At 46.7% G+C, this 25,653-nt stretch overlaps 1 protein-coding gene across 1 annotated transcript; it reads left to right on the top strand.

Annotated features, from left to right (window-relative positions):
• The first annotated feature begins 157 nt into the window (after nt 1-157).
• LOC109887151 (N-acetylglucosamine-6-sulfatase-like) lies at nt 158-25,653 on the top strand. Its single transcript, XM_031815414.1, is given in 13 exon segments — nt 158-455; nt 1,403-1,462; nt 2,210-2,416; nt 8,636-8,701; nt 11,353-11,451; nt 11,948-12,115; nt 16,676-16,758; nt 18,376-18,494; nt 19,271-19,371; nt 19,373-19,477; nt 20,562-20,783; nt 21,278-21,438; nt 22,094-25,653. Coding segments are annotated over 13 exon segments (1,623 nt in total). The 5' UTR covers nt 158-293; the 3' UTR covers nt 22,164-25,653.

Here is a 25,653-nt window from a genome sequence, read left to right as displayed (position 1 = left end):
AATGATGGAAAAATGACTGGAACTATTTCCTTGTTTGACCACTAGGTTTTATGGGTAATATGACTCATACTATGGTACTCCACTGCGTTGCATTCTGTCTGAAATGTGCTGTATAAATAACGCTTGATTTGACTCTTATTCTGAAGGTGTATACAAATCCGTGACCCGAAAGCTCTTACTTATTCGAGTCATTCTAACCCCCCTCACAGGAGCATTTTCCTAACTAAGTTTCACGCTTTTATCAATTTAGGAGTCGCAGCGAGAAGACACCGTCTTTAATTTCACAGTGAAACATGAGCTCGATTCGGTTAAATCTGCCAACGTTATTGAATTGTCTCTTAATCTGCGTCACCTTGCTGTTGAATAACCGCTGCTGTGTCGTTGCCAAGTGGTATCACAGACCCAACGTTGTTTTGATCCTCACCGATGATCTGGACGTCGTTATTGGGGGCATGGTAAATCAGTTTACAACATTAGTTTAATATATTGGGGGCATGGTAAATCAGTTTACAACATTAGTTTAATATATTGGGGGCATGGTAAATCAGTTTACAACATTAGTTTAATATATTGGGGGCATGGTAAATCAGTTTACAACATTAGTTTAATATATTGGTGGTGTGTTTGAAGAACTAACGTTAGGTTGGAACTGCTATGGGCTGATGCGCGCAGTGTTTACCTTTTAGTTAACGGTTAGGCTGCGGAGTTAGATAAATAGATAACCATCACATATAGCCCAGCTATGTTGAGGGTGTGTTGTTTTGCAAAAGTTGATCATGACCTGCTAGGTTATCTACCCCCTCAAGCCTGCCTAGCCTAATCATGTCCCCGATCTCACCAGCCTACAGAACAATCCATATCATGACTGGATGTGTCAAATGTCAGGAGTCCTGCTGATCCCTGATCAGTTTAGATGTCCTTCCATAATGGATAATATTACATGGACGGGGGGAACCTGATCCCTGATCAGCAATCCTACTTCTGAGAGTCTTGATACACACGACTACAGCAATAGCTAAAGCTGATGGACTGGGCCCTTCATAAACCCGTGATCAGTTCCTCCTCTCTAAACTAGCCTAAATCCCAAGGCAGACATGTTTTCAGTAGGTTCTATTCTCACCTTATTGTTTAGCAGGGCCCTGCTCTCACAGTCCAGGTCTTTGGCAGCCAGTCTGAACTAGTTCAGTATGCTCAGTAGGTATACTAGAAGTCTGGCCAGGAGAGTCTTATGATACTGTTTGATGCTGTAATCCAGGTACATTTTTCAGATGTTATTATTGTAAAGTTTAGGACCGCCAGATGTTGATGACAGATCAGTGTGAAATAAGTTACCGGAACAGGTGTGTCTGTGAGCTGAGGTTTCAGGATGGGACATTCTAAAACCCGCTTTGTGTTTCTTCAGACCCCACTGAACAAGACCAAGAAACTGATTGGTGAAGCAGGGATCACCTTTACCAACGCTGTGAGTATCCTGTTCAGGGTTAGGGTTGGTCTCCAACGCTGTGAGTATCCTGTTAGGGGTTAGGGTTGGTCTCCAACGCTGTGAGTATCCTGTTAGGGGTTAGGGTTGGTCTCCAACGCTGTGAGTATCCTGTTAGGGGTTAGGGTTGGTCTCCAACGCTGTGAGTATCCTGTTCGGGGTTAGGGTTGGTCTCCAACGCTGTGAGTATCCTGTTCGGGGTTAGGGTTGGTCTCCAACGCTGTGAGTATCCTGTTAGGGGTTAGGGGTTAGGGTTGGTCTCCAACGCTGTGAGTATCCTGTTAGGGGTTAGGGGTTAGGGTTGGTCTCCAACGCTGTGAGTATCCTGTTCAGGGTTAGGGGTTAGGGTTGGTCTCCAACGCTGTGAGTATCCTGTTAGGGGTTAGGGTTGGTCTCCAGCGCTGTGAGTATCCTGTTAGGGGTTGGTCTCCAACGCTGTGAGTATCCTGTTAGGGGTTAGGGTTGGTCTCCAACGCTGTGAGTATGCTGTTCAGAGTTAGGGGTTAGGGTTGGTCTCCAACGCTGTGAGTATCCTGTTAGGGGTTAGGGTTGGTCTCCAACGCTGTGAGTATCCTGTTCATCGTACAACCAAATGCTTACCTGCAGGTTCCTTCTGGAAGGAGATGAATGCATGATGAGGGTTTCAGGGGCAGGACTGGAGATGAATGAGTGTAGTTGCACTGCACCAGGAGACATGCTGATGGGAGTATGTTGTTGTGTTTATCCCAGTTTGTAGCCAGCCCACTGTGCTGTCCCAGCAGAGCCAGCATCCTAACAGGAAAGTATCCTCATAACCACCATGTGATCAACAACACTCTGGAGGGGAACTGCAGCAGCACGGCCTGGCAGAAGACTCAGGAGCCCAAGACCTTCCCTGCTCTACTACAGGCCTACGCTGGTTACCAGACCTTCTTCGCTGGGAAGTACCTGAACCAGGTAAATATACCTCACCATCTCTACCACCCAACTCTACCACCCAACTCTACCACCTAACTCTACCACTAACCCTACGCTGGTTACCAGACCTTCTTCGCTGGGAAGTACCTCAACCAGGTAAATATACCTCACCAACTCTACCACCCAACTCTACCACTAACCCTACGCTGGTTACCAGACCTTCTTTGCTGGGAAGTACCTGAACCAGGTAAATATACCTCACCCAACTCTACCACCCAACTCTACCACCCAACTCTACCACCCAACTCTACCACCTAACTCTACGCTGGTTACCAGACCTTCTTCGCTGGGAAGCACCTCAACCAGGTAAATATACCTCACCTATCTAACTCTACCACCCAACTCTACCACCCAACTCTACCACCCAACTCTACCACCCAACTCTACCACCCAACTCTACCACTAACTCTACCACCTAACTCTACCACTAACCCTACGCTGGTTACCAGACCTTCTTTGCTGGGAAGCACCTCAACCAGGTAAATATACCTCACCCAACTCTACCACCCAACTCTACCACCTAACTCTACGCTGGTTACCAGACCTTCTTCGCTGGGAAGCACCTCAACCAGGTAAATATACCTCACCTATCTAACTCTACCACCCAACTCTACCACCCAACTCTACCACCCAACTCTACCACCCAACTCTACCACCCAACTCTACCACCCAACTCTACCACCCAACTCTACCACCCAACTCTACCACCCAACTCTACCACCCAACTCTACCACCCAACTCTACCACCCAACTCTACCACCTAACTCTACCACCTAACTCTACGCTGGTTACCAGACCTTCTACACTGGGAAGCACCTCAACCAGGTAAATATACCTGACCTATCTAACTCTACCACCTAACTCTACGCTGGTTACCAGACCTTCTACACTGGGAAGCACCTCAACCAGGTAAATATACCTCACCTATCTAACTCTACCACCTAACTCTACCACCTAACTCTACCACCTAACTCTACCACTAACTCTACCACCCAACTCTACCACCTAACTCTACCACCTAACTCTACCACCTAACTCTACCACCTAACTCTACCACCTAACTCTACCACCTAACTCTACCACCTAACTCTACCACCCAACTCTACACCCAACTCTACCACCCAACTCTACCACCCAACTCTACCACCCAACTCTACCACCTAACTCTACCACTAACCCTACGCTGGTTACCAGACCTTCTACACTGGGAAGCACCTCAACCAGGTAAATATACCTCACCAACTCTACCACCTAACTCTACCACTAACTCTACCACTAACTCTACCACCCAACTCTCCCACTAACTCTACCACCCAACTCTACCACCCAACTCTACCACCCAACTCTGCCACCCAACTCTACCACTAACCCTACGCTGGTTACCAGACCTTCTACACTGGGAAGCACCTCAACCAGGTAAATATACCTCACCTAACTCTACCACCTAACTCTACCACCTAACTCTACCACCTAACTCTACCACCCAACTCTACCACCCAACTCTACCACCCAACTCTACCACCTAACTCTACCACTAACCCTACGCTGGTTACCAGACCTTCTACACTGGGAAGCACCTCAACCAGGTAAATATACCTCACCTATCTAACTCTACCACCTAACTCTACCACCTAACTCTACCACCTAACTCTACCACCTAACTCTACCACTAACCCTACGCTGGTTACCAGACCTTCTACACTGGGAAGCACCTCAACCAGGTAAATATACCTCACCCAACTCTACCACTAACCCTACGCTGGTTACCAGACCTTCTACACTGGGAAGCACCTCAACCAGGTAAATATACCTCACCTAACTCTACCACCTAACTCTACCACCCAACTCTACCACCCAACTCTACCACCCAACTCTACCACCCAACTCTACCACCTAACTCTACCACTAACCCTACGCTGGTTACCAGACCTTCTACACTGGGAAGCACCTCAACCAGGTAAATATACCTCACCTACCTAACTCTACCACCTAACTCTACCACCTAACTCTACCACTAACTCTACCACCTAACTCTACCACTAACCCTACGCTGGTTACCAGACCTTCTACACTGGGAAGCACCTCAACCAGGTAAATATACCTCACCTATCTAACTCTACCACCTAACTCTACCACCCAACTCTACCACCCAACTCTACCACCCAACTCTACCACCTAACTCTACTACTAACTCTACCACTAACTCTACCACTAACCCTACGCTGGTTACCAGACCTTCTACACTGGGAAGCACCTCAACCAGGTAAATATACCTCACCTATCTAACTCTACCACTAACCCTACGCTGGTTACCAGACCTTCTACACTGGGAAGCACCTCAACCAGGTAAATATACCTCACCTATCTAACTCTACCACCAACCCTACGCTGGTTACCAGACCTTCTACACTGGGAAGCACCTCAACCAGGTAAATATACCTCACCTATCTAACTCTACCACCAACCCTACGCTGGTTACCAGACCTTCTACACTGGGAAGCACCTCAACCAGGTAAATATACCTCACCTATCTAACTCTACCACCTAACTCTACCACTAACCCTACGCTGGTTACCAAACCTTCTACACTGGGAAGCACCTCAACCAGGTAAATATACCTCACCTATCTAACTCTACCACTAACCCTACGCTGGTTACCAGACCTTCTACACTGGGAAGCACCTCAACCAGGTAAATATACCTCACCTACCTAACTCTACCACTAACCCTACGCTGGTTACCAGACCTTCTACACTGGGAAGCACCTCAACCAGGTAAATATACCTCACCTATCTAACTCTACCACTAACCCTACCACTGGGAAACACCTCAACCAGGTTATTCAATTCAAAACAGCATTTACTTTGGACAAGTCTTCAGCAATATGACAGTATGCCACAACCATACCACACACAGCATCTTCACATCTCCTGTCATGTATGTAGGTTACAGTATGCCACAACCATACCACACACAGCATCTTCACATCTCCTGTCATGTATGTAGGTTACACTAGAGAGCATCATCATGTCCTGTATGTAGGTTACACTAGAGAGCATCATCATGTCCTGTATGTAGGTTACACTAGAGAGCATCATCATGTCATGTATGTAGGTTACACTAGAGAGCATCATCATGTCATGTATGTAGGTTACACTAGAGAGCATCATCATGTCCTGTCATGTATGTAAGTTACACTAGACGGCATCATCATGTCATGTATGTAAGTTACACTAGAGAGCATCATCATGTCCTGTCATGTATGTAGGTTACACTAGAGAGCATCATCATGTCCTGTCATGTATGTATGTATGTAGGTTACAGTAGACAGCATCATCATGTCCTGTCATGTATGTAGGTTACACTAGAGAGCATCATCATGTCCTGTCATGTATGTAGGTTACACTAGAGAGCATCATCATGTCCTGTCATGTATGTAGGTTACACTAGACGGCATCATCATGTCCTGTCATGTATGTAAGTTACACTAGAGAGCATCATCATGTCCTGTCATGTATGTAGGTTACACTAGAGAGCATCATCATGTCCTGTCATGTATGTAGGTTACACTAGAGAGCATCATCATGTCCTGTCATGTATGTATGTAGGTTACACTAGAGAGCATCATCATGTCCTGTCATGTATGTATGTAGGTTACACTAGAGAGCATCATCATGTCCTGTCATGTATGTATGTAGGTTACACTAGAGAGCATCATCATGTCCTGTCATGTATGTATGTAGGTTACACTAGAGAGCATCATCATGTCCTGTCATGTATGTAGGTTACACTAGAGAGCATCATCATGTCCTGTCATGTATGTAGGTTACACTAGAGAGCATCATCATGTCCTGTCATGTATGTAGGTTACACTAGAGAGCATCATCATGTCCTGTCATGTATGTAGGTTACACTAGAGAGCATCATCATGTCCTGTCATGTATGTAGGTTACACTAGAGAGCATCATCATGTCCTGTCATGTATGTAGGTTACACTAGAGAGCATCATCATGTCCTGTCATGTATGTAGGTTACACTAGAGAGCATCATCATGTCCTGTCATGTATGTAGGTTACACTAGAGAGCATCATCATGTCCTGTCATGTATGTAGGTTACACTAGAGAGCATCATCATGTCCTGTCATGTATGTAGGTTACACTAGAGAGCATCATCATGTCCTGTCATGTATGTAGGTTACACTAGAGAGCATCATCATGTCCTGTCATGTATGTAGGTTACACTAGAGAGCATCATCATGTCCTGTCATGTATGTAGGTTACACTAGAGAGCATCATCATGTCCTGTCATGTATGTAGGTTACACTAGAGAGCATCATCATGTCCTGTCATGTATGTAGGTTACACTAGAGAGCATCATCATGTCCTGTCATGTATGTAGGTTACACTAGAGAGCATCATCATGTCCTGTCATGTATGTAGGTTACACTAGAGAGCATCATCATGTCCTGTCATGTATGTAGGTTACACTAGAGAGCATCATCATGTCCTGTCATGTATGTAGGTTACACTAGAGAGCATCATCATGTCCTGTCATGTATGTAGGTTACACTAGAGAGCATCATCATGTCCTGTCATGTATGTAGGTTACACTAGAGAGCATCATCATGTCCTGTCATGTATGTAGGTTACACTAGAGAGCATCATCATGTCCTGTCATGTATGTAGGTTACACTAGAGAGCATCATCATGTCCTGTCATGTATGTAGGTTACACTAGAGAGCATCATCATGTCCTGTCATGTATGTAGGTTACACTAGAGAGCATCATCATGTCCTGTCATGTATGTAGGTTACACTAGAGAGCATCATCATGTCCTGTCATGTATGTAGGTTACACTAGAGAGCATCATCATGTCCTGTCATGTATGTAGGTTACACTAGAGAGCATCATCATGTCCTGTCATGTATGTAGGTTACACTAGAGAGCATCATCATGTCCTGTCATGTATGTAGGTTACACTAGAGAGCATCATCATGTCCTGTCATGTATGTAGGTTACACTAGAGAGCATCATCATGTCCTGTCATGTATGTAGGTTACACTAGAGAGCATCATCATGTCCTGTCATGTATGTAGGTTACACTAGAGAGCATCATCATGTCCTGTCATGTATGTAGGTTACACTAGAGAGCATCATCATGTCCTGTCATGTATGTAGGTTACACTAGAGAGCATCATCATGTCCTGTCATGTATGTAGGTTACACTAGAGAGCATCATCAACATGTAGGTAACAGTAGAAGGATGCTGATATGTTCCTAGTCACCTAACTCTCTGTCTGTTCCTATGTCCCTAACTCTCTGTCTGTTCCTAGTCACCTAACTGTCTGTTCCTAGTCACCTAACTCTCTGTCTGTTCCTATGTCCCTAACTCTCTGTCTGTTCCTAGTCACCTAACTCTGTCTGTTCCTAGTCACCTAACTCTGTCTGTTCCTAGTCACCTAACTCTGTCTGTTCCTAACTCCCTGTCTGTTCCTAACTCCCTGTCTGTTCCTAACTCCCTGTCTGTTCCTAACTCCCTGTCTGTTCCTAACTCCCTGTCTGTTCCTAACTCCCTGTCTGTTCCTAACTCCCTGTCTGTTCCTAACTCCCTGTCTGTTCCTAACCACTGAGTCACACACTAACCCTAACCCTTACCACTGAGTCAACCCTAACCCTAACTCTCTGTCTGTTCCTAACCCTTACCCTAAACCCTAACCCTTACCCTCTAACCCTAACCCTTACCACTGAGTCTGTTCCTAACCCTAACCCTTACCCTCTAACCCTAACCCTTACCACTGAGTCTGTTCCTAACTACTGAGTCACACACTATGCATCTATGTAGAGGAGGTCACCCTGTCTGGCTCTGAATCTCTGAACTGACTCTCGTTCTGTCTCTCTGACTCTGTGATTCAGTATGGAAACTGACTCTCGTTCTGTCTCTCTGACTCTGTGTTTCAGTATGGAAACTGACTCTCGTTCTGTCTCTCTGACTCTTTCAGTATGGAAACTGACTCTCGTTCTGACTCTGTGATTCAGTATGGAAACTGACTCTCGTTCTGGCTCTCTGACTCTTTCAGTATGGAAACTGGCTATACATGTGGTTTAGTATGGAAACTGTCTCTGTCTCAGTATGGAAACTGTCTCTGTCTCAGTATGGAAACTGCCTTTGTCTCAGTATGAAAACTGTCTCTGTTTCAGTATGGGAACCCAGATGCAGGAGGAGTGGAGCACGTTCCTCTGGGATGGGACTACTGGGTCGGACTGGTGAGACTACATTTATACACTATATTACTAACGTCACAACATCAGTCTAGACTCTGGTGAGAACAACATGTCACCTCAGCAGTCTAGTGAGTCTAATCTAATGGTCCACTTTGACCCCCAGAGACGTATTTCTGCCAGTATTCCTGACTCAATCATTAATCAACGGTGCTGTGTCTGCTGCTTGCTCTGGCCTAGTTTTTCCTCTGGGAAGGAAAATCACATCAATCAAAGATTGTTGACATACCTTGTTTACTATATCTGCAAGGGTAACTGGGGTTAGAGGTCACTAAAAGTCAGGATCAGGAAAAAGTTGAGTGTTCCGGCAGAAACACGACAGACAACTTTATCTCCTCTGTAGTCTACTGAATCTAGAAACACGACAGACAACTTTATCACCTCTAGTCTACTGAATCTAGAAACACGACAGACAACTATCTCCTCTTAGTCTACTGAATCTAGAAACACGACAGACAACTATCTCCTCTTAGTCTACTGAATCTAGAAACACGACAGACAACTATCTCCTCTGTAGTCTACTGAATCTAGAAACACGACAGACAACTATCTCCTCTGTAGTCTACTGAATCTAGATACGACGGTCAACTTTATCTCCTCTGGTCTACTGAATCTAGAAACACGACAGACAACTTTATCACCTATAGTCTACTGAATCTAGAAACACGACAGACAACTATCTCCTCTGTAGTCTACTGAATCTAGAAACACGACAGACAACTTTATCACCTCTAGTCTACTGAATCTAGAAACACGACAGACAACTATCTCCTCTGTAGTCTACTGAATCTAGAAACACGACAGACAACTATCTCCTCTGTAGTCTACTGAATCTAGATACGACGGTCAACTTTATCTCCTCTGGTCTACTGAATCTAGAAACACGACAGACAACTTTATCACCTCTAGTCTACTGAATCTAGAAACACGACAGACAACTTTATCACCTCTGTAGTCTACTGAATCTAGATACGACGGTCAACTTTATCTCCTCTGTGGTCTTCTGAATCTAGAAACACGACAGACAACTTTATCACCTCTGTAGTCTACTGAATCTAGATACGACGGTCAACTTTATCTCCTTCACTTATTCATTTAATATTTAAATACTGTAGTGACATAGATACACTGTCTGTGTTCTATTCAGGAGAGGAACTCTCGGTACTACACTGTCTGTGTTCTATTCAGGAGAGGAACTCTAGGTACTACACTGTCTGTGTTCTATTCAGGAGAGGAACTCTAGGTACTACACTGTCTGTGTTCTATTCAGGAGAGGAACTCTCGGTACTACAACTACACACTGTCTGTGTTCTATTCAGGAGAGGAACTCTCGGTACTACACTGTCTGTGTTCTATTCAGGAGAGGAACTCTCGGTACTACAACTACACACTGTCTGTGTTCTATTCAGGAGAGGAACTCTAGGTACTACACTGTCTGTGTTCTATTCAGGAGAGGAACTCTAGGTACTACACTGTCTGTGTTCTATTCAGGAGAGGAACTCTAGGTACTACACTGTCTGTGTTCTATTCAGGAGAGGAACTCTCGGTACTACACTGTCTGTGTTCTATTCAGGAGAGGAACTCTCGGTACTACAACTACACACTGTCTGTGTTCTATTCAGGAGAGGAACTCTAGGTACTACACTGTCTGTGTTCTATTCAGGAGAGGAACTCTCGGTACTACACTGTCTGTGTTCTATTCAGGAGAGGAACTCTAGGTACTACACTGTCTGTGTTCTATTCAGGAGAGGAACTCTCGGTACTACACTGTCTGTGTTCTATTCAGGAGAGGAACTCTCGGTACTACACTGTCTGTGTTCTATTCAGGAGAGGAACTCTCGGTACTACACTGTCTGTGTTCTATTCAGGAGAGGAACTCTAGGTACTACACTGTCTGTTCTATTCAGGAGAGGAACTCTCGGTACTACACTGTCTGTGTTCTATTCAGGAGAGGAACTCTCGGTACTACAACTACACACTGTCTGTGTTCTATTCAGGAGAGGAACTCTCGGTACTACACTGTCTGTGTTCTATTCAGGAGAGGAACTCTCGGTACTACAACTACACACTGTCTGTGTTCTATTCAGGAGAGGAACTCTAGGTACTACAACTACACACTGTCTGTGTTCTATTCAGGAGAGGTACTCTAGGTACTACACTGTCTGTGTTCTATTCAGGAGAGGAACTCTAGGTACTACACTGTCTGTGTTCTATTCAGGAGAGGAACTCTCGGTACTACACTGTCTGTGTTCTATTCAGGAGAGGAACTCTCGGTACTACACTGTCTGTGTTCTATTCAGGAGAGGAACTCTAGGTACTACACTGTCTGTGTTCTATTCAGGAGAGGAACTCTAGGTACTACACTGTCTGTGTTCTATTCAGGAGAGGAACTCTCGGTACTACAACTACACACTGTCTGTGTTCTATTCCGGAGAGGAACTCTAGGTACTACACTGTCTGTGTTCTATTCAGGAGAGGAACTCTCGGTACTACACTGTCTGTGTTCTATTCAGGAGAGGAACTCTCGGTACTACACTGTCTGTGTTCTATTCAGGAGAGGAACTCTCGGTACTACACTGTCTGTGTTCTATTCAGGAGAGGAACTCTAGGTACTACACTGTCTGTGTTCTATTCAGGAGAGGAACTCTCGGTACTACAACTACACACTGTCTGTGAATGGGAAGCCTAAGAAGCATGGAGGGAACTACAGTGAAGACTACCTGACAGACGTACTGGTAAGAAGATCTGCTAGTAGTCCTACTGAAGGACACACCTAACCACCTCTATCTCTGTCCACTAACTCCTGGTCTGATCACTACAGCATCAGTCTGGGATCAACACCAGTCTAACTACCTCTGTCTCTGTCCTCTCCAGACCAACATGTCTCTAGACTTCCTCCAGTCTAACTACCTCTGTCTCTGTCCTCTCCAGACCAACATGCCTCTAGACTTCCTCCAGTCTAACTACCTCTGTCTCTGTCCTCTCCAGACCAACATGTCTCTAGACTTCCTCCAGTCTGTCTCTGTCCTCTCCAGACCAACATGTCTCTAGACTTCCTCCAGTCTAACTACCTCTGTCTCTGTCCTCTCCAGACCAACATGTCTCCAGACTTCCTCCAGTCTAACTACCTCTGTCTCTGTCCTCTCTAGACTTCCTCCAGTCTAACTACCTCGGTCTCTGTCCTCTCCAGACTTCCTCCAGTCTAACTACCTCTGTCTCTGTCCTCTCCAGACCAACATGTCTCTAGACTTCCTCCAGTATAAGTCTAACTACCGTCCGTTCTTCATGATGGTTTCGACCCCCGCCCCCCACGCCCCCTGGACCCCCGCCCCGCAGTACCAGGACCGCTTCAAGGACCTCAAGGCCCCTCGAGACCCCAACTTCAACGTCCATGGGAAGGTAGGCTCTAAACATGGAAACAACCACAGCAACTATACCACACCATACATACCATACCACAACAACCATACACACCACACCACACCTACCATACCAACCATACCAACCATACCACACCAACCATACCACACCATACCACAACATACCACAACAACCATATCACAACAACCACACCATACCACACCAACCACACCACACCACACTAACCATACCACACCACACTAACCACACCATACCACACCACACCATACCAACCACACTATACCACACCATACCACACCAACCACACCATACCAACCATACCGCACCACACCAACCAGTAACCGGAAGGTTGCGAGTTCAAACCCCCGAGCTGACAAGGTACAAATCTGTCGCTCTGCCCCTGAACAGGCAGTTAACCCACTGTTCCTAGGCCGTCATTGAAAATAAGAATTTGTTCTTAACTGACTTGCCTGGTTAAATAAAGGTAAAATTAAAAAAAATTAATACCATACCAACCACACCATACCACACCAACCACACCATACCAACCACACCACACCAACCACACCAACCATACCATACCATTCCAACCACACCATACCAACCATACCACACCAACCATACACAACCATACCACACCACACCACAACAACCATACCACAACCACACCAACCAACCATACAACACCATACCATACCACAACCACACCAACCATACTACACCAACCATACTACACCAACCACACCACACCATACAAACCATACCACAACAACCACACCATACCATACCAACCATACCACAACAACCATACCATACCACAACAACCATACCATACCATACCACAACAACCCTACCATACCACAACAACCATACCACAACAACCATACAACACCAACCACACCATACCACACCATACCACACCATACCACACCACACCAACCATACTACAACAACCCTACCACACCAACCCTACCACACCAACCATACCACAACTACACCAACCATACCACACCATACCAACCATACCACACCACAACCAACCATACCAACCACCCCATACCATACCAACCATACCACACCATACCACACCACACCAACCACACCACACCATACCACTCATACCAACCACACCACACCATACCACCCATTCCAACCACACCACACCACAACAACCATACCAAAACAACCATACCACAACAACCATACCAAAACAACCATACCAAAACAACCATACCACACCACAACAACCATACCAAAACAACCATACCACACCACAACAACCATACCAAAACAACCATACCACACCACAACAACCATACCAAAACAACCATACCACACCACAACAACCATACCAAAACAACCATACCACACCACAACAACCATACCAAAACAACCATACCACACCACAACAACCATACCAAAACAACCATACCACACCACAACAACCATACCAAAACAACCATACCACACCACAACAACCATACCAAACAACCATACCACACCACAACAACCATACCAAAACAACCATACCACACCAAAACAACCATACCACACCACAACAACCATACCAAAACAACCATACCACACCACAACAACCATACCAAAACAACCATACCACACCACAACAACCATACCAAAACAACCATACCAACACCACAACAACCATACCAAAAACAACCATACCACACCACAACAACCATACCAAAACAACCATACCACACCACACCACAACAACCATACCAAAACAACCATACCACACCACACCACAACAACCATACCACAAACAACCATACCACACCACAACAACCATACCATACCACAACAACCATACCACAACAACCACACCACACCAACCACACCACACAACCATACCACAACAACCACACCATACCACAACAACCACACCACACCAACCATACCACAACAACCACACCATACCACAACAACCATACCAAAACAACCATACCACACCACACCACAACAACCATACCACAACAACCCATACCACACCACAACAACCATACCATACCACAACAACCATACCACAACAACCACACCACACCAACCACACCACAACCAACCATACCACAACAACCACACCATACCACAACAACCACACCACACCAACCATACCACAACAACCACACCATACCACAACAACCACACCACACCAACCATACCACAACAACCACACCACACCAACCATACCACAACAACCACACCATACCACAACAACCACACCACACCAACCATACAACAACAACCCTACCACACCAACCCTACCACACCAACCATACCACAACTACACCAACCATACCACACCATACCAACCATACCACACCACACCAACCATACCAACCACCCCATACCATACCACACCATACCACACCATACCACACCACACCAACCACACCACACCATACCACTCATACCAACCACACCACACCATACCACCCATTCCAACCACACCACACCACAACAACCATACCAAAACAACCATACCATACCACAACAACCATACCACACCACAACAACCATACCAAAACAACCATACCACACCACAACAACCATACCAAAACAACCATACCACACCACAACAACCATACCAAAACAACCATACCACACCACAACAACCATACCAAAACAACCATACCACACCACAACAACCATACCAAAACAACCACACCACCCATACCACAACAACCATACCACAACAACCATACCATACCACAACAACCATACCACACCACAACAACCATACCATACCACAACAACCATACCACAACAACCACACCACACCACACCAACCATACCACAACAACCACACCATACCACAACAACCACACCATACCACAACAACCACACCACACCAACCACACCACACCAACCATACCACAACAACCACACCACAACAACCACACCACACCAACCATACCACAACAACCACACCACACCAACCATACCACAACAACCACACCATACCACAACAACCACACCACACCAACCATACAACAACAACCACACCAACCATACCACACCACACCACACCACAACAACCACCACACCACACCAACCACACCACACCAACCATACCACAACAACCATACCATACCACACCACAACAACCACAACAACCACACCATACCAACCATACCATACCACAACAACCATACCATACCACACCACCACAACCATACCATACCACACCACAACAACCACACCAACCATACCACAACAACCACACCACACCAACCATACCACACCATACCACACCACAACAACCATACCACACCACAACAACCATGCCACACCAACCATACCATACCACACCACAACAACCATACCACACCAACCATACCATACCACACCAACCATACCACAACAACCATACCACAACAACCATACCAACCATACCACACCAACCCTACCACACCACACACCAACCATACCACACCACAACAACCACACCAACCATACCATACACCAACCACACCACACCAACCATACCCCACCAACCATACCATACCACAACAACCACTACACAACAACCACACCACACACCAACCACACCACACACCAACCATACCACACACCAACCATACCACAACAACCACACCACACCAACCATACCACAACAACCACACCACACCATACCATACCACACATACCACACAACCATACCACACCACAACAACCAAACCACACTACCCACACCACACCAACCATACCACACACCAACCACACCATACCATACCACAACAACCAAACCATACCACAACAACCATACCACACCACCACAACAACCACACCAACCACACCACACCACAGCAACCATACCATACCATACCACACCAACCATACCACACCAACCATACCACAGCAACCACACCATACCACACCAACCACACCACACCAATCATCCCACACCACCTATACCATACCACAACAACCACACCACACATACCACACAACCATACCACACCACCCACACCACACCAACCATACCACACCAACCATACCACACACCAACCACACCATACCATACCACAACAACCAAACCATACCACAACAACCATACCACACCACAACAACCACACCACAACAACCACACCAACCACACCACACCACAGCAACCACACCAACCACACCACACCAATCATACCACACCACCCATACCATATCTCTACCGTTTTAGGGGGGAACGTCTCTTCGTCCTCTCTACCGTTTTAGGGGGGAACGTCTCTTCGTCCTCTCTTACCGTTTTTAGGGGTGACGTGTAGCCTAGCGTAGGGCCAGTAACCCGAAAGGTTTCTGGTTCGAACCCCCGAGACGTTCTTCTCTTGAGCAAGGCAGTTACCCCTAACAGTAATGCTTTACGGGAGCTGATGTCGTTGACGTGGATTAAGGCAGTCCCCCGCACCTCAGGGGTTGGGTTAAATGCTGAAGACACATTTCAGTGCTTTCAGACTAGGTATCCCCTCTCCTTTCCCACTGTCTGATGGCCACGTCTGACCTCTCAACACACCGCAGAGACCTACCAGTTAATTAGTGCTCTGTCTGTCCCATAATGACCTCCAGGACAAGCACTGGCTGATCAGACAGGCCAAGACTCCCATGACCAACTCCTCTATCGAGTTGCTGGACGAGGCCTACAGGAAACGGTTAGTAGTACCTCCTCTTCTCTCTCCTCCCATCTTCTCTCACAATGCCCCCCTATCCTTTATGAGTTATAAAGGATAGGGGGGGGATACATTATGAGTTATAATGTATCCCCCCTATCCTTTATGAGTTATAATGTATCCCCCCCTATCCTTTATGAGTTATAATGTATCCCCCCCTATCCTTTATGAGTTATAATGTATCCCCCCCTATCCTTTATGAGTTATAATGTATCCCCCCCTATCCTTTATGAGTTATAATGTATCCTTTGAGTTATAATGTATCCCCCCTATCCTTTATGAGTTATAATGTATCCCCCCCCTATCCTTTATGAGTTATAATGTATCCCCCCCTATCCTTTATGAGTTATAATGTATCCTTTATGAGTTATAAGGTATCCCCCCCTATCCTTTATGAGTATAATGTATCCCCCCCTATCCTTTATGAGTTATAATGTATCCTTTATGAGTTATAATGTATCCTTTATGAGTTATAATGTATCCCCCCCTATCCTTTATGAGTTATAATGTATCCCCCCTATCCTTTATGCGTTATAATGTATCCCCCCCCTATCCTTATGAGTTATAATGTATCCCCCCCTATCCTTTATGAGTTATAATGTATCCTTTATGAGTTATAATGTATCCCCCCCTATCCTTTATGAGTTATAATGTATCCTTTATGAGTTATAATGTATCCCCCCCCCTATCCTTTATGAGTTATACTGTATCCCCCCCCCTATCCTTTATGAGTTATAATGTATCCCCCCCCCTATCCTTTATGAGTTATAATGTATCCCCCCCTATCCTTTATGAGTTATAATGTATCCCCCCCCCCCTATCCTTTATGAGTTATAATGTATCCCCCCCTATCCTTTATGAGTTATAATGTATCCCCCCCCTATCCTTTATGAGTTATAATGTATCCCCCCCCCTATCCTTATGAGTTATAATGTATCCCCCCCTATCCTTTATGAGTTATAATGTATCCTTTATGAGTTATATGTATCCCCCCCTATCCTTTATGAGTTATAATGTATCCTTTATGAGTTATAATGTATCCTTTATGAGTTATAATGTATCCCCCCCTATCCTTTATGGAGTTATAATGTATCCTTTATGAGTTATAATGTATCCCCCCCTATCCTTTATGAGTTATAATGTATCCCCCCCTATCCTTTATGAGTTATAATGTATCCCCCCCCTATCCTTTATGATGTATAATGTATCCCCCCCTATCCTTTTATGAGTTATAATGTATCCTTTGAGTTATAATGTATCCCCCCCTATCTTTGAGTTATAATGTATCCCCCCCTATCCTTTATGAGTTATAATGTATCCCCCCCTATCCTTTATGAGTTATAATGTATCCTTTATGAGTTTATAATGTATCCCCCCCCTATCCTTTGAGTTATAAATGTATCCTTTATGAGTTATAATGTATCCCCCCCTATCCTTTGAGTTATAATGTATCCTTTATGAGTTATAATGTATCCCCCCCTATCCTTTATGAGTTATAATGTATCCCCCCCTATCCTTTATGAGTTATAATGTATCCTTTATGAGTTATAATGTATCCCCCCCTATCCTTTGAGTAATGTTTGCCCTCCACCCCACTAGGTGGCGTACTCTGCTGTCAGTGGATGACTTGGTGGAGAAGGTGGTGAAGAGGTTAGAGGTCAGAGGGGAACTGGACAACACTTACATCATCTTTACCTCAGACAACGGATACCACACAGGTACACGGCAGGTAGCCTAGTGGTTAGAGCGTTGGACTAGTAACCAGAAGGTTGCAAGTTCAAACCCCCCAGCTGACAAGGTACAAATCTGTCGTTCTGCCCCTGAACAAGGCAGTTAACTCACTCTTCCTAGGCCGTCATTGAAAATAAGAATTTGTTCTTAACTGACTTGCCTAGTTAAATAAAGGTAAAATATATTTAAAAAACACAACACACCTGATACACAACACACCTGACACAGGTACACAACACACCTGACACAGGTACACAACACACCTGACACAGGTACACAACACACTTGATTCAGGTAAACAACACACACACTGCCTTCAGAAAAGTAAGCTCCACCCCCTCCTAAGAGGATAGATACCACTTCTGCTGACCCCCCCCCCCTCTCCTCCTCCCACCCCCCAGGTCAGTTCTCTCTCCCCTGGATACCACTCTGCTGACCCCCCCCCCCCCCCCAGGTCAGTTCTCTCTCTCCCCCCTGGATACCACTCTGCTGACCCCCCCCCCCCCCCCTCTCCTCCTCCCACCCCCCAGGTCAGTTCTCTCTCCCCCTGGATACCACTCTGCTGACCCCCCCCCCCCCCCCCTCTCCTCCCCCCACCCCCCCAGGTCAGTTCTCTCTCTCCCCCTGGATACCACTCTGCTGACCCCCCCCCCCCCCCCCTCTCCTCCTCCTCCCACCCCCCCAGGTCAGTTCTCTCCTCCCACTGGATACCACTCTGCTGACCCCCCCCCCATCCCCTCTCCTCCCCCCACCCTCCCCCCAGGTCAGTTCTCTCTCCCCTTGGATAAGAGGCAGCTGTATGAGTCTGATATAAGAGTTCCTCTGCTGATCCGAGGGCCCAACATCAAGCCTAACCAGACCACCGGGCCTGGCGGTCCAGAACGTTGACCTGGGTCCTACCATCCTGGACATGGCCGGTTACAACGTCAGCAAGACTGCCATGGACGGCATGTCCTTCCTGTCTGTACTGGTGAGAACCCACTATACTATATATAAACACCTAGTACAAAGTCATGTCCTACCTGTCTGTACTGGTGAGAACCCCATACAGACCCACTATACTATATATCACACCTAGTACAACGTCAACGCAGCCTAGTAGCCTAGCACAACGTAGCCTAGCACAACGTAGCCTAGCACAACGCAGCCTAGCACAACGCAGCCTAGCACAACGCAGCCTAGCACAACGCAGCCTAGCACAACGCAGCCTAGCACAACGCAGCCTAGCACAACGCAGCCTAGCACAACGCAGCCTAGCACAACGCAGCCTAGCACAACGCAGCCTAGCACAACGCAGCCTAGCACAACGCAGCCTAGCACAACGCAGCCTAGCACAACGCAGCCTAGCACAACGCAGCCTAGCACAACGCAGCCTAGCACAACGCAGCCTAGCACAACGCAGCCAGCACAACGCAGCCTAGCACAACGCAGCCTAGCACAACGCAAGCCTAGTAGCCTAGCACAACTGCAGCCTAGCACACGTAGCCCTAGCGCAACGCAGCCTAGTAGCCTAGCAGCAACGCAGCCTATAGCCTAGGCAACGCAGCCTAGTAGCCTAGCGCAACGTAGCCTAGCGCAACGCAGCGCAATGAGCCTAGCGCAACGCAGCCAGTAGCCTAGCGCAACGCAACCAGTAGCCTAGCGCAACGCAGCCAGTAGCCTAGCGCAACGCAGCCCAGTTAGCCTAGCGCAACGCAGCCCAGTAGCCTAGCGCAACGCAGCCAGGCCTAGGCCCAGTCCTAGCGCAACGCAGCCCAGTAGCCTAGCGCAACGCAGCCCAGTAGCCTAGCGCAACGCAGCCCAGTAGCCTAGCGCAACGCAGCCCAGTAGCCTAGCGCAACGCAGCCCAGTAGCCTAGCGCACGCAGCCCAGTAGCCCTAGCGCAATGTAGGCCCTAGCGCAACGCAGCCCAGTAGCCTAGCGCAACGCAGCCTAGACATGGTGGCAGTTGTGTGTATTCTCTGTGTCAGGAGGGATCTGTGTTTAACTGGTGTGTGTATTCTCTGTGTCAGGAGGGATCTGTGTTTAACTGGTGTGTGTATTCTCTGTGTCAGGAGGGATCTGTGAACAGCACTACGTGGAGAACAGACTTCCTGGTGGAGTATGAAGGGGAGGGGTCTAATGTGTCTGATCCCGCCTGCCCCCTGCTGGGTCCTGGGGTCTCCGTATGTTTCCCTGACTGTGTGTGTGAGGACTCCTTCAACAACACATATGCCTGCGTTCGTACCGTCGCCCCCTCTGCCAACCTCCAGTACTGCGAGTTTGATGACAACGAGGTAAAAGGGAGAGAACTGTTTAGTCACTAGGGATGTGTAGACATGTCTCACCAGCTAATATCTCTCTCTGTGTTCCCCAGGTGTATAACATTACAGTAGACCCCTACCAGGTCATTAGTAATAACTAACTCTCTCTCTGTGTTCCCCAGGTGTATAACATTACAGTAGACCCCTACCAGGTCATTAGTAATAACTAACGCTCTCTCTGTGTTCCCCAGGTGTATAACATTACAGTAGACCCCTACCAGGTCATTAGTAATAACTAACTCTCTCTCTGTGTTCCCCAGGTGTATAACATTACAGTAGACCCCTACCAGGTCATTAGTAATAACTAACTCTCTCTCTGTGTTCCCCAGGTGTATAACATTACAGTAGACCCCTACCAGGTCATTAGTAATAACTAACTCTCTCTCTGTGTTCCCCAGGTGTATAACATTACAGTAGACCCCTACCAGGTCATTAGTAATAACTAACTCTCTCTCTGTGTTCCCCAGGTGTTTGTAGAGGTATATAACATTACAGTTGACCCCTACCAGCTCATTAACCTGGCTAAGACCATCGACCAGGAAGTCCTGGAGAAGATGAACCACAGACTGATGATGCTCCAGTCCTGTTCTGGACAGTCCTGTAGGACCCCTGGGGTCTACGATACACGGTATGCACGGTACACTGACCAACCACCCAGCTCTACCCCCCCCCCCCTCTCCTCTCTACAGACCACCTAGCTCTAACCCACCCCTCTCCTCTCTACAGACCACCTAGCTCTAACCCACCCCTCTCCTCTCCCCAGACCAGCCAGCTCTAACCCTCTCCTCTCCCCAGACCACCCAGCTCTAACCCTCTCCTCTCCCCAGACCACCCAGCTCTAACCCTCTCCTCTCCCCAGACCACCCAGCTCTACCCCACCCCTCTCCTCTCTACAGACCACCTAGCTCTAACCCACCCCTCTCCTCTCTACAGACCACCTAGCTCTAACCCACCCCTCTCCTCTCTCCAGACCACCCAGCTCTAACCCTCTCCTCTCCCCAGACCACCCAGCTCTAACCCTCTCCTCTCCCCAGGCCACCCAGCTCTAACCCTCTCCTCTCCCCAGACCACCCAGCTCTAACCCTCTCCTCTCTACAGACCACCCAGCTCTAACCCACCCCTCTCCTCTCTACAGACCACCTAGCTCTAACCCACCCCTCTCCTCTCTACAGACCACCCAGCTCTAACCCTCTCCTCTCTACAGACCACCCAGCTCTACCCCACCCCTCTCCTCTCTACAGACCACCTAGCTCTAACCCACCCCTCTGTTCTTCTCTCTGCAGATATACGTTTGACCCTCACCTGATGTTCAGTAACAGGAGCCACCGGCGCAACAGGCTGAGACGGGCCTGAAATGAGAAGAGCAGGAGGAGAGGAGGGCTGTCTGAGCCCGTGTTGCTGTTCCCTAGTGTCTGAGACCTCAGCCCTGTAGGGGTTGGAGGGGGACCTTCTGTAAACTCCACAGCACTTTTAACAGTCTGTACACAACACCCCCCCATCTACCCTGTGTTTGGACACAGTATCACCCATTGATTGGATATTTTAAGACACTGTTTGACTGATTTAAATTTTACATGTTGTGTTTGTTAATTCCGTGAGGAAAATCAATTACCTCAAATCAGCTGTTTTTCAAATAATGAACAAGTCTTGACCTGCTACAGTAGGACTAGAAACCATACCTGTTGTTCCTCTTTCTCTCAGTAGGACTAGAAACCATTCCTGTTGTTCCTCTTTCTCTCAGTAGGACTAGAAACCATTCCTGTTGTTCCTCTTTCTCTCAGTAGGACTAGAAACCATTCCTGTTGTTCCTCTTTCCCCCAGTAGGACTGGAAACCATTCCTGTTGTTCTTCTTTCTCCCAGTAGGACTAGAAACCATTCCTGTTGTTCCTCTTTCCCCCAGTAAGACTAGAAACCATTCCTGTTGTTCTTCTTTCTCCCAGTAGGACTAGAAACCATTCCTTTTGTTCCTCTTTCTCTCAGTAGGACTAGAAACCATTCATGTTGTTCTTCTTTCTCCCAGTAGGACTAGAAACCATTTTGGTTGTTCCTCTTTCTCCCAGTAGGACTAGAAACCATTTTGGTTGTTCCTCTTTCTCCCAGTAGGACTAGAAACCATTTTGGTTGTTCCTCTTTCTCCCAGTAGGACTAGAAACCATTTTGGTTGTTCCTCTTTCTCCCAGTAGGACTAGAAACCATTCCTGTTGTTCTTCTTTCTCCCAGTAGGACTAGAAACCATTTTGGTTGTTCCTCTTTCTCCCAGTAGGACTAGAAACCATTTTGGTTGTTCCTCTTTCTCCCAGTAGGACTAGAAACCATTTTGGTTGTTCCTCTTTCTCCCAGTAGGACTAGAAACCATTTTGGTTGTTCCTCTTTCTCCCAGTAGGACTAGAAACCATTTTGGTTGTTCCTCTTTCTCCCAGTAGGACTAGAAACCATTTTGGTTGTTCCTCTTTCTCCCAGTAGGACTAGAAACCATTTTGGTTGTTCCTCTTTCTCCCAGTAGGACTAGAAACCATTTTGGTTGTTCCTCTTTCTCCCAGTAGGACTAGAAACCATTCTGGTTGTTCCTCTTTCTCCCAGTAGGACTAGAAACCATTCTGGTTGTTCCTCTTTCTCCCAGTAGGACTAGAAACCATTCTGGTTGTTCCTCTTTCTCCCAGTAGGACTAGAAACCATTCTGGTTGTTCCTCTTTCTCTCAGTAGGACTAGAAACCATTCTGGTTGTTCCTCTTTCTCCCAGTAGGACTAGAAACCATTCTGGTTGTTCCTCTTTCTCCCAGTAGGACTAGAAACCATTCTGGTTGTTCCTCTTTCTCCCAGTAGGACTAGAAACAGGTCCTTTGGAGTCACTTTTATTGTATATAAGAATAGAATATGTTTCTGAACGCTTCTACATTAATGTAGATGCTACCATGGTTACGGATAATCCTGAATTAATCCACTTTTAATGTAGAAGTGTTCAGAAACATGTTCTATTCTTATTTAAAAAGGTAAAAGTGACTCCAAATGACCATTATTTGTATTGGGCACAAAATGATCTGATCTACAACCAAAACAAACAGCCAATGCATCCATGTTTATAGAGTCACAGCTGGAGGTCGTCATCGTGTTCTAAGAATCTGGGACATCCACGTTTCTAGAGTCCCAGCTGGATGTCGTCATCGTGTTCTAAGAATCTGGGACATCCACGTTTATAGAGTCCCAGCTGGATGTCGTCATCGTGTTCTAAGAATCTGGGACATCCACGTTTATAGAGTCCCAGCTGGATGTCGTCATCGGGTTTTAAGAATCTGGGACATCCACGTTTATAGAGTCACAGCTGGATGTCGTCATCGTGTTCTAAGAATCTGGGACATCCACGTTTTATAGAGTCACAGCTGGATGTCGTCATCGTGTTCTAAGAATCTGGGACATCCACGTTTATAGAGTCCCAGCTGGATGTCGTCATCGTGTTCTAAGAATCTGGGACATCCACGTTTATAGAGTCACAGCTGGATGTCGTCATCGTGTTCTAAGAATCTGGGACATCCACGTTTATAGAGTCACAGCTGGATGTCGTCATCGTGTTCTAAGAATCTGGGACATCCACGTTTATAGAGTCACAGCTGGATGTCGTCATCGTGTTCTAAGAATCTGGGACAATGTGTTTTACCACTGTAATACACCAGTGAATTTGTCCCAATACTGTTGGTCCCTTAAAATAGGGGGACTATGGTCAAAAAGGGCTGTAATTTCTAAACGGTTCACCCAATATGGATGAAAATACCCTCAAATTAAATCTGACAGTCTGCACTTTAACCTCATAGTCACTGTCTCATTTCCAATCCATAGTGCTGGAGTACAGAGCCAAAACAACCAAAATGGGTCCCTGTCTCAATACTGTTGGAGATCACTGTATCAGTCTAGTGGTATGGGCAGAAACAGTGGAGGGGGAGTCTAGTGGTACGGCCAGAAACAGTGGAGGGGGAGTCTAGTGGTACGGACAGTAACAGCGGAGGGGGAGTCTAGTGGTACGGACAGTAACAGCGGAGGGGGAGTCTAGTGGTACGGACAGTAACAGTGGAGGGGGAGTCTAGTGGTACGGACAGAAACAGCGGAGGGGGAGTCTGGTGGTACGGACAGAAACAGTGGAGGGGGAGTCTGGTGGTACGGACAGAAACAGTGGAGGGGGAGTCTAGTGGTACGGCCAGAAACAGTGGAGGGGGAGTCTGGTGGTACGGACAGAAACAGTGGAGGGGGAGTCTGGTGGTACGGACAGAAACAGTGGAGGGGGAGTCTAGTGGTACGGACAGAAACAGTGGAGGGGGAGTCTAGTGGTACGGACAGTAACAGCGGAGGGGGAGTCTAGTGGTACGGACAGTAACAGTGGAGGGGTAGTCTGGTGGTACGGCCAGAAACAGTGGAGGGGTCAGGGAGACTGAGGGCCTTTAACTGAACATCTTCTGATGTGTTGCCATGGCAGCACATCAACCAGCATCAACTTTGTGTTTGTAATTCCAGAGGGTTTCTTGTTGATTATAACTGATCTTATGGATATCTATCTACAGGGTGCATTTAGTTACGTTACAGAAATAAATGTCCACTTTAATTTCCATTAAAACCTGTTTGGATTGTCTCTACACAGTCAGACTAATCACACACAGCGAACCTGCCAATCATATAATTCAACCGTATCCATTGGCCAGCCTCTGATCCATTGGCCAGCCTCTGATCCGCTTTCCAATCTGTCAATGTCTTTCCATGGTTTTGCACATTTATTTTCTTCTCGATAGTAGTTCTTAGTTATGCGGTTTTTCCATTTCTGGCTGTTTTGTCCAATAAACTAACGGTATTCTGAAATCA

The sequence above is a fragment of the Oncorhynchus kisutch genome, unplaced genomic scaffold (assembly GCF_002021735.2).
Source record: "Oncorhynchus kisutch isolate 150728-3 unplaced genomic scaffold, Okis_V2 Okis09a-Okis19a_hom, whole genome shotgun sequence".
NCBI lineage: Eukaryota > Metazoa > Chordata > Actinopteri > Salmoniformes > Salmonidae > Oncorhynchus > Oncorhynchus kisutch.
Note: the sequence above shows the minus strand (reverse complement) of the source record. Positions and strands in the feature narration are given on the sequence as shown.